The sequence below is a fragment of the Orcinus orca genome, chromosome 3 (genome assembly GCF_937001465.1).
Source record: "Orcinus orca chromosome 3, mOrcOrc1.1, whole genome shotgun sequence".
NCBI classification, from domain to species: domain Eukaryota; kingdom Metazoa; phylum Chordata; class Mammalia; order Artiodactyla; family Delphinidae; genus Orcinus; species Orcinus orca.
Window position 1 is genome coordinate 78,541,430 of NC_064561.1, and position 20,061 is coordinate 78,561,490.

Genomic DNA, 20,061 nt, shown 5'->3' on the forward strand with positions numbered 1-20,061 from the left:
GCTACTCATAAAGTATGGTTGGTCTCTTCTGAGCACAGAAGCCAGACCTATTGAACCAGAGTCAGCATTTTAACAAGATCCCCCAGGTGATGTGTATTCATATTGGAGTTTGAGAAGCACTAGGTTAAATTTATTAAAAACTATTTTAAAATGTGTAGAAATCTTTGATTCTTTTTTGACACACAAGTTTCCTGGGAAAAAAATTTAAACATAACCCTAAGAAGAATGCTAGATTGCTGTTTGTTACACTGACCAGAAAAAAAAAAAAAAAAAAATTTCTACTGCTCTTAAATAAGAAGGCCCTTCAATAAAATCCATTTACCCCCATGGACAAAACATTTTCATTCTTCGAAAATTTCCATGAGTTGAAAGATTACAAATGTCAAAAATTTTACACCTTTAAATAAATATTAGAATCCCTGGAAGAGTACTCAAAGAGCCATGCTGTGGCAGACAAAAGAACTTCATTCACATAATACGTTTTCTTTAATTACTTTAATATAAAAGACACCAATGTTTCATATTTCACATAATATTTTTTAAAAAGTTTTAAAACCCTATAATAAGTATTTAATGAAAATAAATTTATTGAATGGTAGTAATGACTGCAAAAGCAATACTACCAAATGATTACTGAGGCCTTTTGCATTAACAGTAATTGGAAGGTAGGTGGAAAAAATTTCAAACAAGAATATGGATGTTTTAAAACTACATTTTATCCAGCCTTTACCTTTTTGCTAAATCTTGTGCTTATTAGATGTATTCAAGATGGTTATAAAGCTATTCAGCTAAAGTAATACTTCAAAGATGTTAGAACAGCCCTCCATTAATGATATGGTGTTGCAAATCCTCCCATTTGTTTACAAAATTAAAACAAGCAATGAGCGAATGAGTCTTTCTGGGTAAAAGATTCAGTTAAAAAAGAGAACATTAACAGAGAATTAGTGATGGTGAGCAGAATAAGAAAATTAGCATAATTAAGAAAGATATGTAATTATTCAACATAAGTTTGTCTGGTTAAACCAGTGCAACATAATAAATAACTTGACTGCATCGTGAGCGAAAGGGGTAACACGATCCAGAGTCCTGTTTTTAAATTCTCGTTTAATAATCCTATTTCAATCAACCTGTAAAGTAAAAGCACTGAATCCACATTAACATTGTAACATACATCTTACAATAAGACAAAAGTCAAACTATTACTGGGAGATCTTTGTCTTTAACTGTGCACAATTTAAGAAAATTTCACAAGAGTGTGCACTTTTGAAAGTATGATCAGTGTATATGGTATAGAGAAAACAGGCACCTCCATTATAATTTTTTTAATAAATAAAAGCACATTAACATAAGAAGAAGGTAAGCAGCACCTAAAACCTTTGACATCTGTAACTAAATGCTGGTACCCAAACGGTCTAATTGGTTAAGTTTTACTAAGAGGCGCAAAAAAGAGCCAATTTTTGACTTAACGTTTTAATTCTACTAGAGCCATGAGCTTGTCCGGGCTTACAGTCCTGTCACCTGATGGTGAGTAGCACACCCGTTCTTCACATGTCTTATACTTTGGAAAGCAGACCCGACTCTGGAGCACTCGCCTTAATTAGATTCTGAATTTCCTTGAATTTTGGATGATCTTTATCAGCCACCAGCTGTAGCAGAACAGCTTCACTTGTAGTCACTATGATCCCAGTTCGAGCAAGACGCTTTAAAAAAAAAAAAAAAGACAAATCAAGAAATTAAGCATGAGAATGAACACTGTATTAAAACAGCAAAAAGCATGCCAGGACACAATGATTAGTGTCCTCTATCAAAACCATGGCCCTTAGCCATACCATCAAATTCAGACATGAGGAGAGATTTCAAACTAGCCACACCACAAACCCTTTATGATGGTTCTCAATATTAGTAATAAGGACTAGGAACAAGTAAAAGAGAATAGGCAGCCAATATTCTCACTTGCCAATATTCTCACTTATATGCACCAGGGACAGAGGGAAATCAAGGCTAAGGACTGTAAAACAATGATTCTTAAGTTCTTTTTTTCCTCTCTCCAAATATCTGACATTAAACTGCATGCCCTTCCCGTAAGTAAGAAATGCTGGTGGTAGAGGAGCCTCATGTGAGGTTTAAGAATGTGCCACTGGACGACAACAGAACCACTACCATTGCCACCATTGTAAGCTTTTTAGAATCATAAACAGGAGTATAAAATTTAAGGTTGTATAGAGTTTCACTGACAGGTGAAAGAACATCCTTGCCAAATTGTTCCAGTGGAATCATAATAAAGAGCTAAGGACAGAAATCTCAAGGAAGGGAGGAGGGAAAGGGAAGGAGGAGGGCGAAGAAGAGAAAGTGGAGAAAAGGGTGGGAGAGGGGAATGGGAGGAGAATTCTAGAGCAGAGATCCATTTTCTGGATGTATTTATCAGAAACCTCAGGGAAAAAAACAGACCAACTGTTTGTTACTCCAAGCAACATTCACTGTAAGAGCCTTAGAAGATGAGGTGGTTAGACACGATTCCTATGCAAGTTAGAGGAAAAGACGTGGATCAGTGTCTCGTCATAAAGGGAGTCACCTGAATAAACAGGACATCCCAATGGAGCCAAAGTAAACCCTTCAAATGGCTGCAGATCCAGAGACCCAACCTTCCCACTGGCAGACTCTTCCTTTTTATCCCCAAGGATGCAGAAGGGAGTGTAAGCCATAGCCTACTTATCAGATAGCAAGCTTGGACCTCAAACACCAGCACAGGAGTGTGCAGAGCAGGCTGACCACAGCTCTGGAGAAATGAAAAAACAGCAGAAGGTTACATAGGAAAGAGGAAGAAATAAGTGAGGCTGCTAGTGTCCTTTACATTGGGACAAATCCCAGAGGATGAGTCATCACTGAGTTCTTTAAAGACGTCTGGAGACTAATTTCCTCCTCCTTGCTTTTCAGTCAACTCCTGACTATCGTATCAAACCCTCAGAAATCTCAAAGGACTGTGTGCTTGCTTCAGACAGCAGGGCGGGGAATAAGACTAGCTGCAGCTCGGTGCCGTGAATGTCCAGCCATCCAAATGCAGCTCTCTCCCTGGCTGCCTGCCTTCCTTACTGCTCCCTGTTGAATCAACGGACTTTCAATCAGTCAGTCTGAATCTGAATCATACTTTCAATGTCTGTGAAAGTGCCTTCTATATTCCAAAGTGCAAACAAAGGTCAGTTCTCAGTAATCTTTCTAGTTCCTTCATGAGGCAGGAAGGACAGAAAACTGTTTCCAGGTCTGAGGAAGAAATGTGATGACCCAGGAAGAAGGCAGCTTTTTTCCATAGTGCTTTCCTGACCAGACTAGAGCAGCACCGGATCCACCCTAAGCCAGCAACCCTCAGGGATGCTGTGAGTCCGTACACTGTGGCAGGGGCAAGCTGGGACACTAGAGGCACACAAAAAAACTTTAGTAAACAGAAACATAAAATTATTTAACTTCAAGACGGAGATATGCCCAATATTGATTGCATTCGAAAGTAATCCAGCCAAGAACCTGTGTTAGGGGAAGGCGTGGCTCACGCCTTTGCTAAGATTGCAAAGTCTTTAGATCAGACTAACAGATCTTCCCACGGTGCCTTCCCAGCCCCAACCCAGAAGGGTACCTGAGCAGAAAGAGAACAGCAGCACTTTTTCCAGACACCGGCAGGTTCCTGCCCACCACCTTGAGCTATGAGTACACCTACAATACTGGTCCCACACTCACTTTATCTCCTGGCTTTAGAAGGGGCAATTAAAACTCCAGCTGTTTAATGCAAATGGGTACACGGTTTAATAGGCTTCCTGAGTTCTTCCCTTACACTTGCAAAACCAGTCCAACTAGGCCAAAGGAAAGGTTACTCTGACCCACAAACCTAAAAATGCAAGAACACAAAGCCAAGATGGTCTCAGAGAGGGTGGGGAAAAAAAAGACTAAACCCATTAAATTCCCAAGTAACACTAACAACTCCCCAGAAGTACAAGGACATCAAGCTCATGAGACGGTTTTAGTCTATTTTATCTCACATTTACTCGACAATTGTAAGTTGAAAGAAAAATGCCTGACAGATGGTAGGTGCTCAAAAAATTTTGTGGAATAAAGCACACACCACAGATCCTGGCAGAGAAGTTTTAATAACGGTAACTATAAATATTATTAGTACAATGGTCTTAACAGGCAATATGGGGAGTCTCAGGAATGACCTCAAGTAGTTGCGTTCTCAAGGAAAAAAAGAAGGGGAGCAGACCAGATCTCTATTTCACTTTCATAGTCACAGAAGAAAAAAGGAGACTTAACATTTCTCCCAAGGACTGAGGGACTAGAGCACCTCCATACCAAATTAAGACTAAGAGGAAAAATCTGAAATGTGGCACACATCTTCCCCCATCACCACCTGACCTGCTTCTTCTCTCCCTTTCAACCTCAGCACCGTAAGCCAAGGCAATGCTGGCTGCTCCAGGCTCTTCCAAACCCCCCCCAGACCATATTCCTTCCTTCCCTCCTCAGAACTTCTCAGGACTAGTCCATTCTGGGTCTTGGAAGCTGATATATGCTTATACTTTTCTGATCAGTTAAACCTCATGAAGACAACAAAAACAAATAATAGCTACAGTAAAAATAAAAGCAACAGCTAACATTTGAGTGTTTACCATATCAGACACTGTACTAAGGGCTATCGATACATTATTTCATTGATTCTTCACAAAAATCCTCCCACGTAATGACTATTATTTCTATTTCACAGTCAACAAAAAATTAATCCATCAATCTAAGAAAGAAACAGATGAACCTATTTGCAAGGCAGGAATAGAGACACAGACTTAGAGAACGGACATGTGGACACAGGGGTGGAAGGTGAGGGTGGGCTGAATTGGGAGATTAGGATTGATATATATACACTACCATGCATAAAACAGACAGCTAGCAGGAACATGCTATAAAGCACAGGAAGCTCAGCTCGGTGCTCTGTGACGACCTAGGTGGGTGGGAGGGAGGTCCAAGAGGGAGGGGACATAGGTATACATATAGCTGACTCACTTCATTGTACAGCAGAAACTAACACAACATTGTAAAGCAATTATACTCCAATTAAAAAAAAGGAAGAAATGGAAAATTTTATTCAAGCCAAAGTGAGGATTATAACCTGGGAACAGCCCCTCAGAAAGCTCTGAGAACTGGTCCACCCGTTAGAAGTCAAAGCACAGTTACATAAATTGAGACAGAGGGCTGTACATTAAATGACCTATTATTGACAGTTTACATAATCCAGATCTAAGTGCCATTGTCGTGGGTCATGTGACCCTTTAGAAGATCAAGAAGGAATGTTATCTTTTAAGGGGTTGTCTGCTCTTTATGGTTGAGCAGGTATTTCTGCTGATGGGAGGTTTGGTCGATGCATACTTTAGATACACAATGCACAGTAGGGAGGAGAGAGGAGGCCAAAGGGCAAAGAAAATTTTTTCATGTTTAAATTTTTCTTGTCTTGCCATAAAAATATGAATTTTATTTCACATCACCAATGAGAAATCTGAGGCAAAGATATTAGGTAATTTGTCCAAGGACACTAATTTACAAAATGCCAGAACCTGAATTCAAACCCATATTACCCCTCCACTGTTTAGACTCCTCCTAATCAGTAAGATTACAGACTACCTCCAAAAGAATGAGGCTCAGATGGTAAAATGGCTGTTTTTATTCTGAGTCTTGGTAGAACACAGAACTGCCAACAATCAAAATTTTCTGTAATAAATGGCATAATAAAGACATCTAAAAAACGAATGTAGGACAAAAGTTCTTGAAATCGCTTTACAAGCAAGGAAAATTTTTGGTTTTGTATGTTCTTAGTTTTTCGCTTCCTTGGAAACACTTCAAGTTCTGGACCTCAGCATTACCATAAAGGTATTCAAAGAAGAAAAGAGCTGCCTGCCGAGGTAGTATGGATCTGACAGTGGAAGTGTTTAAACTCAGATTACTAAGGAAATTTGAAAAGTGGAAGCTAACTATGACTGTAAGAACAGCTTAAAGATCTCTGCTGAGAGGGGAAGAAGCAACACTTAGTATCTAACCAACCAGAGAACCCAGTAGTCCAAGTGGACTTGAAAATAGTTGAATAAAATAAATAAAACCATTTCCACCTATAATCGCAAAATAGGACTCACTGCTCAGGAATAAGAGAAGGGATGGCCAACCAGGGCCTTAAAACCACTGCTGCTGACAGCTACCCGCCTGCTTCTACATCAGCCCTCCCCACTGACTTGAGTCTCCTTTCTTTCCTCTCTTTCTTATTTGTCCAACTCACCACCCTAGGGAACATTTTAGGCTAGAGAGGTGATTGAGCAATCCTACAGAGAAAGTGGTTCACAGGTCAGCTTATGCATGGAACACTGGAGGGTCTCAAAAAAAAATCTACATTTCCCATTCTCAATAAAAATAATCAGTTAAAAATTCAGCAATTCAATCCAGATTGACATTACTTTAAAGCTATTATAGAATTAGAATTAAACATGAAAGAGAGAGATGCACAATGCAGAGTGAAGGTTCAAAGGATTAATTGTGGGAGTTTGTTTTTCAACAGTCTCGGAATAGACAATGCTTACGTAAGGCTACTGTTATGCAACACTGATGAAAGTCATCAACTCCCTGACTCTGAAGTATATCTTGACACTCCACGCAGAGAGCCATTAAACACTGTGTGTGAGTGGTGCCCACAGTCAGAGACACACCTCCTATCCCCAGAAATTCAAGTCTGAGGAAATCTAACAAGTGGCTGAACCAGGCTTTGGCCCACCATACCCTAGGTGTTGGCTAGACCCTGGACGAGTTAAGCCTAGGTGAACTGTTGTTAATTTGCAAATCTTTCAGTAGTTCAGAGTAAGCTTACTGGAATACCTCTTAGTTGATGTGCAAAACTAGCAAAGTTACGAAAGAAGATGTAAAGGAGCATTTGGCATCACTAGACATCTAGAAATAAAGACAGAAGATGTAAAACAGGATATGATGGTGAGACCTCAGAGGTTTGTCGTGTGTAGTAGAAACCCCAGAAATCAGCCTGATGGTTGTCAGACCAAGCTCAAATCTAAGAGGTAAATCTTTCACTGCTGTTACATATTTGATACTCTCCAAATTTACTTGGAAGCCTTGGCTAATGATTTATTTTAAAGCAGGACAATTACCTCAAGAGCAAACATCCTGTCCATCATGCTTCTCGACGACGTGGCATCAGCAACAATATGAACCTCAATACCTCTGCCAACGAGCTCCAGAGCTGTCTGTTGGATGCACACATGGGTCTAGTAGGAAAGTAAAAACCATATGTAATAACGTGGTAAACTACCAGTATTTTACAAATGTGCAGCAACACGGTAGAGCAGAAAGAGCACTACAGGTCTAATGGCCTTGTCCACATCTAGTTTTGCCTCCAACTCACTAGTGATCTTGAGCATAAACAGCATTTCTGGCTTTGGCTGCCTCTTTGTTAAGTCAGGGACTGCATTACATCAATGTTCTTTATACTGGGAACCTTGAACATATTCTTAGAGCTCTGTGAGCACTTTTTTTAAAGATTTTCATCTATGTCATCTGGACGACCTTCATATGGCTGACTACTACCACTCAGTTTTGATGCCACTCGCAGTTGGGTTTATTTCTGTATTCACACCACGTGCCTAACACAAAGAACGCGTTTGCAGTACTGCCAATTGAGATAATGGTGGGAAAACTGAGTTGTGGTAAGGCACCCAGTAGTATAAAGGTAAGCCAAGTTAAAAATAACTTGTAGCACAGGCAAAAAATACCCAGTATACATCACCAGAAAATGAATTATACAGATTCCATCTTTGTAAGTATGAACTTGTAACAATTCATCAGCAGAGAATAAAGAGTAAAAACATGCTCCAACAATAAGTGGATTATATAACCAATGAAAGCAGATTTTAATAATGCCAACCAACCTTATCTTCATATGACAAGAGGGCTGTGGAGAATTATCAACTGACAACTCATTAAAATTAGCACTGGAGGACTGCTCAAAGATGATTTTGATTAGACATGAGGTCTAATGATGAACAAGCAAGAAAAGTGCAAAAGTCAGCATTTGGTGTGACATATTTATACAGATAGGCTTCCTTTATTTTATCATTATTTAAGTCAAAATACAGAAATTTTTATATCTAAACCTGAGGCTATTAAAACCTACTACCCTGAAACCTACTATCAAAACATCATGGATGTCTTTAATATTATTTGGATTTCACTGTTTTCATAATTTTAAAATTTTAGTTCAAGAGGTGTTTAAAAGCTATGAATAAATACTTATATTCTGTTTCTACATGTCAAAAAAACAAACCAAACAAAAAATCATTTTAATCAGCATTAGGAATCCATGAGTATTTTTTTTCCTTTAAAAAAATAGGTACACATGATTCAAATGTGAAGGACAATGAACTACATGACTTCTAAGGTTTTTCTAAAACAAAAACATGACCAAGGTGAGCTCCTATAACACATACATAAACATACTGTCTTTGGTGAAAATGTGTTCCAAAAGTTGGGGTTCAAAGTAAAGGCCCAAGAATCTATCAACCTAGATTCAAATGCAGCTTCATCTTACTTTAACTAACTATGACCTTGGGCAAGACACATAGCACCTGTGTTTGAGTTTTCTCACCTACAATATGAGACCAAAAGTACTTAGCTCAGAGGATTGCTGTGAGAGTTCAACAAATCAATATATATAAAGTGTTTAGATCAGTGCCATGCAAGTAGTCAACACTTAAAAACTGGTAGCTATTTTCTATCAGATACCTACATGGTATTCTATATACAAAATTACATTCTGGAAATAACAAGTTTTCTACAAATGATATCGTGTCCAAAACAGAACAAGAGGTACTCACTTCTACTCCAAATAACACAACACTCCTGACTCCAGGAATCTCTGCTAATGCTGCTTCTACTTCTGGTAATACCATTGAAAACTTGGTCTTTGGAAGTACCAGTTTTACACCCGTTAAATCAATTTCTTGAACGGTGCTACCAAGACCTTTAGGGTACTGTTCTGTTACAATAACTGGAATTCCTAAAATCCGGGCCCCTTGTAACTGGAGGAAAACAAACACACAAAGATAAGTAGCAATATACATATGTTTGCGTATGAATCTTGCTTTAGCAAATTGGAAAAAATGAACAAGCAAGCATACCAATCTCTGTCCCACACTAATAATATCTCCAAAATACTTGATGGCTGGTCTGAACCTTTCCTGCATATCACAGCAGAAAAACACAGTGCTTGAAGGTGTAAGATTTCCCAGGGTAGTAAGCTGAAGAAAAAAGAAAAAAAGAATGATTTAGCATTTGTTATACAATGACATTTATTTTCAGCTGGAGGTCAGTAAAGAGAGAAAAACATTCCTACTGTTTGACCCATTAAATCCATTTCTACAACTACTGTCTAAGAGAAGTGATATGAATAACAGGAAAAAAAATTATGCCCAAAGATGTCCACTGAATTGCTTTTAATAGTGAAAATTAGAAATAAACCAAGAACCAACAATACAAAAATGATTTCACAAATTTTAACACATTCACATGACAAACATTTTTTAGCCTATTAAAATAACGTATGTATATGTTTTCAAAAAATGTGCACCATCTAAGAAGAAATGCCATAATCTAACGTTAATTTTAAAAACAGAGCACAGTTCAATAGTATTTCAATAATGTAAAAATATGAATAAAAAGTAGAAGCAAATACATGAAAATATGAACACGTGGTTATATAGTTAGGGATGCTGATAACATTTTTTCTTAATACCTTTCTTTTATTTTTCAAATGCTATTTTAAAACATTTGCTAAATGTTATTTAAAAAGATGTATTACTTTTATAATAAAAAAACAGTAAAAAACTTAAATCTGTTGATGGCATTGCTTACAAGAACAAAGAATAAAATTTAAATAATCTGTAGCAAAGATTATGGAACAAAAAACTAAAAAAACGAAACAAATCTAGATATACTGCTATCATCAACACAGAAATATTAAGTTGGTATTCTCAAGAATAACTTCTTAGACTTCAAATAAATGCAATGAAATGATGTCAAGCACATCACCACTGTCAAATGTAAAGACATAAATTTGACATCTGAATTCTTACACGTATTTATCACAATCAGGAAAGTCAATGAATTAAGATGAAAACTGGGTATTAGATTACCATGCTTTACATTAATTGCTGTAGTTGGTCTATTATAACAACTTGGGCCCAATATGGATCCACCAAAAAGGGAAAAATCACTGTTGAATACAAGAATTTAATTCTTAAAAGTCCATGGTACTTTTCTTTCTACCTTCTCAAATGAGAGAAAGCTCTGGAAAGGATACAGTCTGATCATGAATGAACCCATGCCACTACTCTTACTAGGCACCCTGTAAGTCTCCCCTCTAATTAACCTAAACCACCCACAGACAATAATTACTCATAATTTTATAGAGGAACCTGAGTCCTGATTACATGGTGGTGGCTTCACCACCAGCCTGGCCCTGACTCTGCCTTAGTATCTGTGCACATGGCATACTCCCAAGAAACAATTACTACAAGAATTAAATGAATCATCAAAAGGAATCTTTTATCCTTAACAGTATGACTGTTCTAGTCAGTTTGCACTTTTATTTATCTGTGTCCTGGTCTGAAGGACTCCAGCACCTTAATCTCCCTCTGGTATTAACTCTATAAGTGTGCACTGATTAACCATGCGCAGTCCAACACCAAGTTCATGTCAGAATGCGAGTGCCATCTTTAATTCTAACACTATGTGGAGGGTTTTCCTACTCTGCCAATAAACTATGTTTAAAATAAATATTCAGGCTCCTTCCTTACTTAAATTTTTAATGCAAGTACCATGCTTCCATTTTGGTCATTATCAAAAGCAATGAGTCTGATGTATAGGTAAGTACTTAGGGTACTTGGTTGAAAACCAGTCACTATGACCATGTATCTTAAATTTCAGTAAACATTAAATCTTGGCTCAAAAGGCTTAAAATCCATATATATATATTCTTTTAGAAATTTGAACCAGGGGTCCCTAGTCATCCACCATGTGTTGAGGGGACACTATGAAAAGCAGTTTAGCTGTAACTGTCTTGTTTCAAGTAACTGTTAAGGCACCTTAGCCATCTTGCCATTCTACCACATGGGAATACCAGCAAGCAGGCAAAATAAAACTCCCAGGCAGTTGCCCAAGTATGCTGGATGGCCATGCACGAACACACAGCCGACACTTGCTTCGATCTCCAGCTTTCAGATCTTATCTCAGACTGTACTGACTAACTCTGTATACATTCCTAACAAGTTTGGTTGTCTGGATTATAAATTAACACAGGATTGGAAACAGCAAATCTGAAAGGGAACTGCTGAAGATAGGCAAACGGATAGCAACAAGAAATGACAGCTGAGGAAGAAACGATTAAAAATACAATAAAAGCAGATCAAAACTCAACTAGTTCTCATTCTAGACTCCAATGAAGGAGTAACAAGCTGTATATAAGTTATAAATTGGGACAAAATCATTTTATCACACTCATTAAGAAAATAAGTTACATAATATTTTAGGACTACCATATAAAATGGTCAAAATACAAAAAATTGGGATATTTAAAGGAATAAAACCTTACCTACTCAGAAATCCTAGAATATTCAGACTTGTGGTCTCCTGGGGTTCCTGTTACCTGGTGCTTCCCTATACCTCATTTCAGCTGTGAGGTATCTGTTCTAGGCAGGGGACCACATCAGACGTATGTCATATTAGACACAGATTGAGGAGGTCAGAAAATGCAGCCCTGAAATCCTTAGCACCCTGCAAATCCTTTCTAGTAGAGGAATTCATCATCTATAAACCTTCAGTTAAAGAAAGAAACCATAGAGACAAGCGGGTGAGGCATATTTTTATGCAGAAATGACTGGTTATAATTTCATGAAACAAAAATGCCTTAGACATTCTCCTCTCCAGGAGTTGACATCCCCTTGAATATGACCTGCCCTTAGTAATTTGCTTCTTTAGAGTATAGAGGGAGGGTAATGGTGAACAGGGCCACAGCCAGGTGATCAAGATTGAGGTAATCCATGGTGACAGTATTCAGCTTTGATATATGATGAGAATGACCTTCATGATCTTCCTCTCAAAATCTCACAACCCGGGTTGAAGCATGAGGAAAACATCAGATAAACCCAAAATGAGGTCATTCTACAAAAATATCTAATCAGGACTTCCCTGGTGGCGCAGTGGTTGGGAGTCCGCCTGCCCATGCAGGGGATACGGGTTCGTGCCCCGGTCTGGGAGGATCCCACATGCCGTGGAGCGGCTGGGCCCGTGGGCCGTGGCCGCTGAGTCTGCGCGTCCGGAGCCTGTGCTCCGCAGCGGGAGAAGCCGCAGCGGAGAGAGGTCCGCGTATCGGGAAAAAAAAAAAAAAGGAATAAAAAATATCTAATCAGTACTCCTTAAAACTGTCAAGGTCATTAAAAACAATGAAACTCGGAGAAACTGCCATAACCCACAGGAGTCCAAGGAGACATGACAACTAAACGTAATCGGTATCCTGAATTGGATCCTGGGACAGAAAGAGGACATTAGGGAAAAGCTAGTGAAATCTGACTAAAGTGTGGCGCTCAGCTTATAGTAATGTACCAATGTTGGTTCCTTAGCTGTGACAAATATGCCACAGTAATGTAAGATGTTAGCAAGAAGGGAAACTAGGTCAGGTATAAAGGAGCTAGCTCTCTGTACTATCCTTTGCAACTTTGTTGTAAATCAACACTATTCTAAAATTAAAAGTTTATGAAAAAAGAAAAAAGGTCTCCCTATGCCATAGTAGTAGGGGGAAAAGATGCTACTTTATGAATAAACTCCATATCTTACAAGACAGAAAAAGGAGGATTTGAGGCTACCAAAACAAAAAACAAACAAAAAACTACTGAGAAACTCTAACCAAACCCCCCATCCACCCCAAATCCACATGAATTTCAGTAATTGTTAAATTACACACTGACTCTATAATTCAGGGACTTCGTAACTTGACTCAGAAATTCCTCTTAAACCAAAACCTTGTACATAACTGAAGTGCTGCTCATTGTCAAACATGCAACTGCAAGATAGCAAATTAAAAGTGACCTTGACCAAGTGCCATCACGAGTAAAAGCGAAGCAATTACAGATCAACACATATTCAAGAAGTACGAAGAAATCACATATAAAAGTAAATATGTGTATACACACACACCTTCATATATTTATACACATAAATCCCTACACATACACATATACATAAAAAATACGTATTTCAATATACATATTTCAACACAAAAAGCTGATCACAACCAATGGCTTCCTCAAGCAACAGTTTAAGAGATAAATGTCAAGTATAAATTTTTTGTCCACTTTCTTAAGAACTGTCTTAGCTGGCATTCAACCTTAGATTTCATATTCAAAAGACTCTTCATCCCCAAGTCTCATTATTACCACAGTCATAACAGTATTTACCCTCCTTCACTTCCACATGTGCTCTGACCATTTTCTAACAATGGCTGCTACATCTGCAAGGAATCTGCTCCTCCCTTGCTCGGTTACTCAGGACAGGCACATACACAGTGGCTGGCCTTGCTTAGTGATACATGGTGCCCCACTTCTGTTCTCTCCATAAACGTAATGCATGGTGAGTGTTGTATGTTGAATGGTGTGCTCTAAAATTTATATGTTGAATTCCTAACCACCAGTACTGTACCTCAGAAAGTGGCCTTATTTGGAAATAGTCACTGAAAACATAATTAGTTAAGATGACGTCATACTGGAGTAGAGTGGGTGCCTAATCCAACATGAGTGGCATCCTTATCAAAAGGGGAAATCTGGGCACAGAGAAGGCCATGTGAACATGAAGGGAGAGATCAAGGTGACATGTCTACAAGCCACACAATGCCAAAGACTCCCAACAAACCACCAAAAGCCAGGAGGGAGGCATGGAACGGCTTCTTCACAGCGCTCAGAAGGAACCAAACCTGATCTAAACCCTCCAGAATTATGAGAAAATAAATTTCTGTTGTATAAGCCACTCAGTCTGTAGTATTATACTTTGTTACAGCAGCAAACTAGCGAACGACTACAGTGAGTAAACTGTACATCTTTAGGAATGATTAAAGTTTGGAATTGTAAATGTGATGTTTTCAAAATTTTAGTAGTCTGTTATAGTCACAATATAGGCATGATGTGCTTGGGAGAGGGGTCTAGAAGGGGATATGAGGTATCATTATTTCACTGAGAAGTGTTTCCAAGGAAACCCGATTACCACAGGCATAGTAAGGCTTTGTTCCAATACTGACTCAAAACAGAGGTCTGTGACATGACTCTCCCAGGTTACAAGAGTGCCTACACAGGACAGCCCAGGCGCATTAGAATCTGAGTCCAAATGTCAATTTCACTAATTTCAATTACATGAAATGCAGCAAATCATTAACATCTCCAAACAGCTGCTTCTTAATCTGTAACAAAGTAATAAAAATAGTGTCTACCTCACAGGGCTATTTCAAGGATTAAATCAGCTTCATGTAAATCAATCAATAAATGTATTAGGTTATTGTGTATCCCTCCTATAGGAAACATACGCTCTGAAGGTCAGCACATGTTAAAAATAGTTCTTCTGTAATGAGGTTAAAATACCACTTACTACTAAAATCCCTTATGAAAACAATAAATATATAGAAAGAAATACTGATATTGCCTAACTTATGTTAACCTAGTCTACAGAATTAAGAAATGATTCATAAAGTGGATTTCTAAATGTCACCAAAAGACTGACAATTACATGATCTGCTCCTGGCAAAACGGTTTGGGGCTTTTTAATTTAGACTACAAAAGAATATTTATTTCACTCTTATTTTACAACCTACTCACCTGCTGTAAGCACTAATGTCACTTGCACTGAGGTTACAACTCCAGCGAGCTTTCTAACTGCCTAAGGGAAGCCAGCCAACTCCATCAATTTCAGTGTTAAGGACGATGGATTTCTTTAGACTGTACCTGAGGTTGGAGTGAAGGTGAAGCTGGCCAGATCCCAGGAACACAGTGATATCTGAATCTACTTTGGATTCCCCTTGGCAAACTAAATGACAGAAAAAAGTTCCAAACACAGTTTGGAAATTGTGTTTAGCTCCCACTCAAACACAGTTTATTTATAGGTAGCCTCTAATGTATCCACAAGAGGCAAAATGTGTACAATGCTTTGGGCAGTAATCTGCAATGTTAAATTCTTAAAAAGTGGGCGGGCAGACAATATCATACCCTCAGGATCCAGCTGTTTTCTCCAGTGCCCCTGACACTGTGTGCCTCCCAAGATAGTTCCTGCCTGCTTCTCTAACTCAAGAGTTCCGAGCATTAGCTTATCTACCTGCTCCTCCTACACGCTCCACAGTAAAGGTTCTGAAATCAAAAATCACCACCTTCGGGCTTCCCTGTTGGCGCAGTGGTTGGGAGTCTGCCTGCCGATGCAGGGGACATGGGTTCGTGCCCCGGTCTGGGAGGATCCCACATGCCGCGGAGCGGCTGGGCCCGTGAGCCATGGCCGCTAAGCCTGCGCGTCCGGAGCCTGTGCTCCGTAACGGGAGAGGCCGCAACGGTGAGTAGGCCCGCGTACCGCAAAAGAAAAAAAAAAAAAAATCACCACCTTCCAACTAGCAAGCCCAAGGGAGACCCAAGTCCTTTCCCCTTTCTTTCCAAACCCTGCCTTCTCTCCCTTCCCACCATGTACTCTGGGGTCTCTTCTAGCTATAAAACATCTACACCTCTGTTTAAAATAATCATAGTACTAATAAACTTCCAAGAAGTAAAACCTGGAGCAGAATCCCTTCCAAATTAACTACCTCAGGAAAAAGTCGAAATAACCTTCCCAGGGAAGCCCTTATCTTCTGCCCAGACGAAGCTGCCAGAGGCTTCCCTCCTACATACCGAAGTAAAATCCTCTCGCTGCTGTCATTCTTACTATGTCCTTTTCTTCCTCTCTTCTACTTGGGCTCTGCCCAAGTGTCCAGGGTTGAATTCTCCGTTAGTTAAAACTTGGGAAATACCTTGTGAAAAATTAACACTTATAAGTCATGAAAATGACCTAAATTCCCACTGTATAATCCTCTCATTTACATTTCTTCCCCTGCGTCTCAAAATTCCTTAGACTTCAAGCATTTTGACAAGGCTGAAGACTCATAACCGTGCTTGAAACATGAGCTGTCTTCAGCTACCTGAGCTGTCGGCAGACACTCGGTCACTTGGACAGAATATTTCAGAAAAGAAGACACTAAAAAGTTACCAGAGCCTAATACTGGCAATGGGGGTCTTAAAGATCAATCCCCACAGAACCACTAACCAACCACCAGCGCAGACAGTGTGGCACAAGCAGCCACTGTGTTTTACAAGGTCACTAGCAACGTCAGTCAGAACAAGCGTGAAAGCAAACTCGGACCCCTGTGTAAATTAAGAATACATTCTAGAATATTTTGTATGTTAGCCAGGGCCACAGAGGCTATGAGGCCTATTCTTGGAGAAATAATAAATGGCATTATTTAAGCTGTGGATTACATGTGGCCAAACATGCTCTTCATCCCTGCCTCTGGGAGAAGGGGCCTATACCCAGAGCATGGCCTCACTGACAGGCCACCTTGAGTCTTGCTGAGTGACAGGCATCTGTTCCACAGAAACAACGAATAGCATCAAAACAAATGCTGTTACAAGCTCAAGTTTGCGGCTTGTTTTCCATTCTGCTTGCTATTTTCATTAAGCATGAAAAGAGAACATAAATGCTACGGCCAGCTGTAGGACCTTCACACGCTTTACCATGGAACCTCAGGCAATTTCCTACATGTTCTGCTCTTTGGTAAAACGAAGGAGTTAGATTACTAGGTACGGAACAAGAATTGGGTCTTACCCATGTTTACATTCACTGGGCCAGGCACTTACAGCTGCCACTCAAATGTGGAGTGAACTCTACATTCTCATCCAGCCAGAAAATGTCCATGTCTCTAGGATTACACAGCCAGGTTCCAAAAAAATACAGTAAAACGGTCATGAAAAGAAGTATCTTCCCTTTTTCTTCTGAGAATATCCATACACATACACACACACACATACATATCTCTCTTCATATAAATAGGTATCAGAATAAGTATATGGATATATATGGTATGTGTGTATATTCCTCCACATTACCTATTTTTAAGCTGGGGGAGGCACCTGGCTGAAGAAGTCAAGCTATTGTGATTACTAAAATGAAAGAATATAAAAATATTTTTAAATACTTTAAAATATATAAAGTATCCTATAACAGATGCTTAAGAATTATTGGACTATTTAGTGGGGAAAAAATAACATTTTTAAAAGAATGGAACAGAGTAATGATATTATCATTATTATTTTAAACATCACCACAAAAAAATAACTATATTTTATCTCCAATACCAAGCAAAAGACTTCAAAAGCCACATGTGACCTGAATTATATAATGCCTTTTGAGAATGTACAAGACATTTCAGGTATATACAAATATTTCATTAACTTCTAAACTGATAAGTTAAAAAGAGTTCTCAGATCCAGGCTTTAAATTTTTCAAAATAAGAAATCCCATTGTTGGGGGAGGGGGAAGTCTTAAAGACTTGGGGAGGGTGCTAGTTTGGCATAACATCTTCTTAGGTAACAGCCCACTCTCCCTCCCAACCACTACAGGAAATGCATCACAAAGAAGTCTGCATCCTCAGTAAAGCTCCAGATCTCTTCAGCTAGTATTTGGATTCTCCCCTTTATTAATGGATTTGTCAAAGGTGCATCCAGCTTCTTCCATATTTTGGCAGTAATAATCTAAACAGACTGACAAGGAAGGCTGCAGAGAGGTGTCAGCCATGAAAACTCTTGAAGGCATAAAAATGGGTGGTAGTAAACACGTACCAACCACAACTCTCCCAAGAGCAGGGCAAATTCTAGGGTATCAGACGCCAACTGTCTCCCTTTTGGCTCTCCAAGGGTTGACCACAGAATCTCACAGCCTTTGCCCTCTGGTTAAAGTATCTGCTTTGGAAGCTTCTGGCCTTCCTCTGCTACCACTTGCTGGAGTAATAGCAAACAAGATCAATTCCACAGACAACTACAAGTGAAAAACAAACAAAAAAACCACCAAAAACTACAGAACAGTCCTCAGAAAATGACACCTGAATATTAAAATGCCTTCTAATCCTGAATCCCACATTTCAGTTGGGTCTTCCAAAGAAATGGCTTACCGGTTTCTCAACCAAAAAAAATGGTGGTGGTGTAGTACCTAAAATACACCTTTTGTTCTTGCTTTTCAACAGGATAAATCTTCCGGTGAATCCTCTGAGCTGAGCATAAAAAGAACACAGGAGGCAGATCTGCGCAGTATTAGAGCACAGCTTTTTAAAAATATTAAAAAGGCATAAAATAATCCTCAAGTATGACAACTTTTTCTGCCAGCACGACCAGGAAAGAATGGTCTAGCTAAAGTTGGGTATTTAAGAAGGTGCTGCAGTGCTGAGTCAAACGACTTTTTCAAGGTAGGCAACGTATATATGTAATCAACAGATTCAGTTGACAGTTACTTGGAAGAGGCTAAACAAGGTTATTTCACTTAAGGTTAGGAAAGACTTAAGATCAAAGGAGCAGAAAACTGGGGAAGAGGATGGGTGAAAGGATAGGACTCCTGAAGTTTGTGTTTCCGCAAGTGGTAAACACAACTCCGGGAACAAACCCTGAGGCCGATACTCCCCCACAATCTCCTTTCCCCGGTTCTGCATCAACCCAAATAAAAACACAGCTTACTCTGCACAGCCCTTCGGTTACGCAGGAGGCTAGGACTCGCTCCCGGCACACAAAGCGGATGCGGGCGGCTGAGGACCACACACGTGGGGGCGTTCGCGCGCGCCGCCAATAGCCGGGAGGCCCACGCCCCGTCCTCGGCCGAGGACAGCCGGTGACCGTCACCTTCGGACAGGCGCCTTCGCTGGGCCATCCCGGAGGCTTGCGACAGCGGTACGGCCCTTCCCAGCGGGCGCGGTGCTCAGGGCCCGCCGCCGCGGGGCACCTGAGGAGCGCCGCGGGGACGGGGACGCACGGGGACCGGGAGCTGCGGCTCGGCGCGCGGCCCTCCCGCGAGACCCACCTGGATCTGCAGCGGCACGAGGCGCACCTTGCAGCGCTCGCTCACCGTGAAGCCCTTGGGCAGGTCCACGTACTGGCCCCACTCCTCCGCGAAGAGCTGCACCACGAATTTGCGGTGCATGTCTATCTGGTCGCCGTACAGACTGAGGAACTTCTGGATGAGCAGCTCGTAGCCCGCGCCGTGCGGCACGGCTGAGGGCCGCGCGAAGACCGAGAAGCAGAAAAGCACGGGGACCGTGCCCGACGGCGCCCCCAAGCCACCGCCGCTGGGGAGCGCCGGGACCGCGGGCTCCGCCGCCGCCATGTTCCCCGAGCGTCTGCTAGCTCCGAAACCGCGAGGCGCAGACACCGCCAGCAGCCGCGGCCCCGCCTCCTCGCGCCGCCTGTCGCTTGCTCTGGAAGGCGAGGGGGCGGGTCCTGGCGGCCGCGGCTCCCGCGCCCTCCTCCATGCCCGGCGGAGGGCGGACCCTGCGGAGGGCCTGGCTGTGGGGCTGGCGCTCGCGCGAGCGCCCCCTCCAACTTCCGGCGGCGCGCGGCCCCTCCGGCGGGCCGCGAGGGGCCCGGTCGCCTCACAGACCCTCGACCTGCCTGGGCTGCCCGGTGCTCTAGTCCTCAGAGATGTGTGGCCCGCCTTCCTCCCCGCTCCGCCCACCGTCTAGCGGTGTGCTCCGGAAGTTTGGGCCTGTGCTTGGGGACACGGGGCTGCCCGGCTAAAACTGCTGGGAGGCGTTACCTGTCGCTCTTGTTCAGAGGCAGGCAGTACTTGAGGACGGCGGCAGTAATCTTAAAACCAATCGGGCAGGCTGATCGATGCTAAGAAGAGTGGTGGGAGTCGATGCTTCCTTAGGAGGGCCATCCGAGACTCAGAATT

At 41.0% G+C, this 20,061-nt stretch overlaps 1 protein-coding gene across 3 annotated transcripts; it reads right to left on the bottom strand.

Moving 5' to 3' along the window:
* Nucleotides 1-476: 476 nt before the first annotated feature.
* On the bottom strand, nt 477-19,804 carry ISOC1 (isochorismatase domain containing 1). 3 transcript variants are annotated; one of them, XM_033405839.2, is made up of 6 exons: nt 19,192-19,804; nt 9,198-9,317; nt 8,895-9,098; nt 7,950-8,053; nt 7,173-7,289; nt 1,563-1,700 (listed from the first exon to the last, which is right to left on the bottom strand). In XM_033405839.2, exons 1-5 carry the CDS (start codon nt 19,492-19,494, stop codon nt 7,196-7,198), a joined length of 825 nt encoding a protein of 274 aa, XP_033261730.1. In that variant the 5' UTR covers nt 19,495-19,804; the 3' UTR covers nt 1,563-1,700; nt 7,173-7,195. The 3 variants fall into 3 exon arrangements, with proteins under 3 accessions (XP_033261729.1, XP_004279917.1, XP_033261730.1); XM_033405838.2 differs by lacking the exon at nt 7,950-8,053 and having other exon boundaries at nt 477-1,700; nt 19,237-19,790; XM_004279869.4 differs by lacking the exon at nt 7,950-8,053 and having other exon boundaries at nt 477-1,700; nt 19,192-19,787.
* Between the last annotated feature and the right edge of the window lie 257 nt (nt 19,805-20,061).

Excerpts from the sequence above, each read along its gene's own strand:
- ISOC1 (XM_004279869.4), bottom strand. The coding sequence starts at position 19,494 with ATGGCGGCGGCGGAGCCCGCGGTCCCGGCGCTCCCCAGCGGCGGTGGC. Across the intron at positions 9,318-19,191 it reads TCGTGCCGCTGCAGATCCAG|CTTACTACCCTGGGAAATCT; the intron begins GTGGGTCTCGCG and ends TTTTTTCTTCAG. Across the intron at positions 9,099-9,197 it reads TTAGTGTGGGACAGAGATTG|TTACAAGGGGCCCGGATTTT; the intron begins GTATGCTTGCTT and ends GTTTTCCTCCAG.